Below are 4,842 nucleotides of genomic sequence, written 5' to 3' on the forward strand. Positions count from 1 at the left end.
TAATCATCTCTAATCATCTCACATTGACTAGACCTTGTAAGCACCTATGACTGAGGTACGACTTACTCAAGACCTTGTAAGCACCTATGACTGAGGTACGACTTACAAAGTCATCTTAGATCACAATCATCTCTAATCATCTCACATTGACTAGATCTCTAGTCATTTCCAGTAACCTTAGCTTTGATCATCTCAAGATCTTATAAGCACGAGGACCAAGCTAAGTTCTATGGGTCTTATGATCTCGTTAGATCTCTAACAAGATTTTAAGATCTCTAAATCATGAGATCTTACATGAATTATGAAATCTTAAGAAAGATCATGAGCTCATGTATGGTCTTTTGAGCTCTTAAGAGTTTCTACCGTACATAAAAGCTAATCTTAGACATTATAAGATGATCACATTGATCTAAGAAATTATGTGAGCTCATATATGGGCTTATGAGATCTGAAGAGCTTCTACCAGACCCTATGTGGTCATAAAATCAGATTATAAGATTATCACATTAATCTAAGTTGTATATATGCAAGTAAATTCATGTTTATGACTACCACCTCAATATGGAAAGGAAGAAGCACATCTGTGCAAAACAGTAAATGTATATTAAGTTTAAAGAACTCTTATGAGCATGAAGTAGCTCTTGGGTCCACTTTTACTTCTCTACATGATTCCTACTCACATACACTTTCACATAAGAAACTATATCAAAAATAAATATACCACCCATTTATTATCTCAAAAAATATCTAGAAACCACCAAGTTACACAACGTACTGTGAAGATGCAATTTGAGGTCAAAGATACTCCATTGAATCACTTTACCAAAGAGATCTATGATGTCTATGATAATTACAACTCATGGCAATGTTTAGCTTGTAGATCAAAGGCCTAACCTCACTAAACCCAACACTTAACCAATCAAAATGAAGACAATGCTCCTAATAAACCAAAAAATTACAAGCATAGATGCTTAAGCCAACAGTGGCTCAAGAGACTGCATTCTGGTAAAATCATTTCTTTGGGTCATGTCAATCAGCCGTTCGGTGACGATGATGATAGACAACAGTATGTAGCATTTAACGATTCGAAGCAAGTGCACTCTTTAAAGATCTCAGATCAGCAAAACCCCATACAACATGTACATACGGCTATATATATATATATATATATATATATATATCTATCTTCAATCAGATTATCATGGTGGTGTGCCATCATGAGATATAAAAAAAAACAATCACCTCGAGGCATGTGGACTGGGAGTGAGCTCACTCAACAAACAGGCAGCATCAATTCGTTCGTGCGGAGGAAGGGGATGGTCCAAGGAGGGTTATACTGGGCGAGGGTGTGCTCGCCGGTGATCTTGTAGCCGGCCTCCTGGAGCGCATCCTTGAGGCGCCCAAGCTTCTCCTCCACGAGCTTGTCATCGGCGATGCCACTGAACTTGATGACCCCATACTTCCTGGGCGCCACTTCTTTCACACGTACCCGCGGATCAGTGGGCCGCGGCACCCCCTCCAACGAAGAGTACTTGGAAGGCAACACAAACTGCATCGCCATCACCCTCCTCGATTCCTCTTCTGTTGGCCTCTCCTCTGTAAGCACGGGCGCCGTCATGGCTATCTTCTCTGCCTCCGCCTCTGTGGTCAGCACAGGCGCCGTCATGGCGATCTTCTCTCCTGCACCTGCTACCTCCTGCGTCAGAACAGGGGCCGTCATGGCGATCTCCTCGCGCTGCTGCTCGCCCCCTCCTCCTGCCTTCACATTGCAGGGCTTCCCAAGCGCGCCTATGTAGTTTGCCAGTACCATGAAACCTCCGTTCCTGCTCTTGGACGGATCGTAGGTCACTTCCGCCACTATGCTGGCTCCATACTCTCTGATCTCGTAATCTTGCCCGCTTGCCAACACAGCGTACTTGGGAGTCTCTACAGTGATCTTCCCGAGCATGAGACCCATGAGGAGTATACTGCTCTCACTGAACTTTGGAATTTGCGAGAGGAGGTCTACAACAGCAAGAAAATTGTGGTTAGCAATGGGGGTGAGGGCGGTTGTTGGTTTTTGAACAGTTGCTCACCACGCCATGCTACCTCCTACACTTCGCACACTTGCTTCCACCACACGTTCTTCCAAATTTAGAACCGCCCATATGATCGATCCACGTTCTTCCACGTCGTTTTCTATGCCCTCATCCCTTCAGCAATTTAGAACCGCCCATATGATCGATCCCCTTTGCAAATGACAAGATGGTTAAAACCCCTCTGCAAATCTCCTCTTGCATCATCCATATAAATAATTTTCATATCAAAATTAGCCATGCACCTTGTCTCATTGATCCATTCTCTAGCTTGCACCACCATATATTCTAGCTAAACCAACACTAAAAACCCCTTTGCAAATGGTTGTCCCCGCGCAAGATGTTTAAAAACCCCTTTGCAAATGAGTGTCATGCTCTCCTCTTTCATCATCAAAAGATGTCATGCTCTCCTCTTTCATCATCAAAAAATCACAATTTTAGCAAAAAAATTAGCCTTGCACCTTGACTACGAGCCCGTTCTTTAGCTTTCTCAGTAGCATGCATTATTCAAGCTAAACCAACACGAAGACAAACATGCAACATGTGTTTCTCGAGGATGGCATTACCATCAATTCATGGCACTAGATGTTAGGCCGCTTACTGCACATGACATGCTTGTTTTATATAAAAGTTTTCTTCTAGATCCCCCCCCATCTCTCAATTAGCAGCAGATAGTGTTGGTTGCCCATATTGAAGAAAAAGAGAAGAATAGTGGATGGACATTGATTTGCAATTATGTAAAAGCATTGATGAGAGAAAGTTTTGGGATATTTTAAGAAATGTTACCCATTATAAGACCTAACAAGGTAAGAGGCAATTGGGGAAGGTTTAAAAAAGCACCCTGAAATATGACTTCCTCCCATACAGGACTGCACAACTGATACTGCAATTGCATAGAGTATTGATGCAATGGTCACAAGCCATGAAAGACTGCTCATAAAAGGATGTCAAGGGTGATGGGAAGGGAAGTTTTAGATCTATTTAAGATATTTACCACATGAAAAGTTAAACAACCAAGAAGTACATTAATGGGAAGGGAAGTATACATGAAAAGTTAAACAACCAAGGAGTGCATTAATGTGGGAAGTTCTAGATTTTTTTGAGATAATCTGTTTAGCACAAGAAAAGTTAAACAACCAAGGATTACATCACTGATTGTTTAACTTTTCCTATTTACCCCAAGAAAAGTTAAAGAACCAGGGAATACATCACTGTGCCATTGACCATGCCAACTAAAAGGAAACCAATTTCTTGTGAGAGGTTAAAATTAAGCCAAGCATATGTGCATAATGCCAAGATTGACAATTCCCTCTACAATGTTTGTGATAAGACTGTGAAGTGCTTGTCCATGATACATGAATGTAGCTTTGTTATATAGCCAACATAGTGGGCTGCAAAGCATATAATAATGACTCTACTAAATAAAAGGTGCAGAACCAAAGGAACATCACCTGTAAAATGGCCTACCATTAATGCAAGGATCCTCATGCTTTGAGAATATGAATACTTAGTCTTATGAGCCATGGCCCTTTGCTACTACGAGGAGTACTAGTATTGGCACTTTCATCTGATATTGGGCCTCAAAGGGAGGTTATTGAAGAGCATGTACAACAATAACAAAACGTGAGTTCAATAGAAGGGGTTTTATTATCTTGTAGAGTTATAAAAAAAATTACATATATAAGGATTCTTAAAATTCAAAAAGTGTTTAGGACTCAAGTCCTTATGTTGAGCCTTGGACACAAAGTTTAGGACTCAAGTTCTAGACTTGGCCCTTGTGCACATTTCTATGACTCTTGTTAAGCCTTACACTTAAGTGTAGGACTCAAGTCTTTGTAGTCTAAGACTCAAGTCATAGACTTGAGCATACCACACCTAGCCTAACGTAGATTTAGAACTACAAATTAGAACCGCCCATATGATCGATCCCCTTTGCAAATATGGTTAAAACCCGTTTGCAAATCTCCTCTTGCATCATCCATATAAATAAATTTCATATCAAAATTAGCCATGCACCTTGTCTCATTGATCCATTCTTTAGCTTGCACCACCATATATTCCAGCCAAACCAACACTAAAAACCCCTCTGCAAATGGTTGTCCCCGCGCAAGATGTTTAAAAACCCCTTCGCAAATGGGTGTCATGCTCTCCTCTTTCATCATCAAAAGATGTCATGCTCTCCTCTTTCATCATAAAAAAATAACAATTTTAGCATAAAAATTAGCCTTGCACCTTGATTACGAGCCCGTTCTTTAGCTCTCTCACTAGCATGCATTCAAGCTAAACCAACACGAAGACAAACATGCAACATGTGTTTCTGGAGGATGGCATTACCATCAATTCATGGCACTAGATGTTAGGCCGCTTACTGCACATGACATGCTTGTTTTATATAAAAGTTTTCTTCTAGATCCCCCCCATCTCTCAATTAGCAGTAGATAGTGTTGGTTGCCCATATTGAAGAAAAAGAGAAGAACAGTGGATGGACATTGATTTGCAATTATGTAAAAGCATTGATGAGAGAAAGTTTTGGGATATTTTAAGAAATGTTACCCATTATATTTTAAGAAATGATAAGAAGGTAAGAGGCAATTGGGGAAGGTTTAAAAAAGCACCCTGAAATATGACTTCCTCCCATACAGGATTGCACAACTGATACTGCAATTGCATAGAGTATTGATGCAATGGTCACAAGCCATGAAAGACTACTCATAAAAGGATGTCAAGGGTGATGGGAAGGGAAGTTTTAGATCTATTTAAGATATTT

The 4,842-nt window shown here is 40.4% G+C and overlaps 1 protein-coding gene across 1 annotated transcript; it reads right to left on the reverse strand.

Moving 5' to 3' along the window:
- Positions 1 to 1,076: 1,076 nt before the first annotated feature.
- Positions 1,077 to 2,024, reverse strand: LOC147620404 (heme-binding-like protein At3g10130, chloroplastic). The gene has a single exon (XM_086824628.1). It carries the CDS (start codon positions 1,955 to 1,957, stop codon positions 1,274 to 1,276), a length of 684 nt encoding a protein of 227 aa, XP_086680754.1. The 5' UTR covers positions 1,958 to 2,024; the 3' UTR covers positions 1,077 to 1,273.
- Between the last annotated feature and the right edge of the window lie 2,818 nt (positions 2,025 to 4,842).

This window comes from Cibotium barometz, chromosome 31 (assembly GCF_041138505.1).
Source record: "Cibotium barometz isolate CiBa-2024 chromosome 31, ASM4113850v1, whole genome shotgun sequence".
NCBI lineage: Eukaryota > Viridiplantae > Streptophyta > Polypodiopsida > Cyatheales > Cibotiaceae > Cibotium > Cibotium barometz.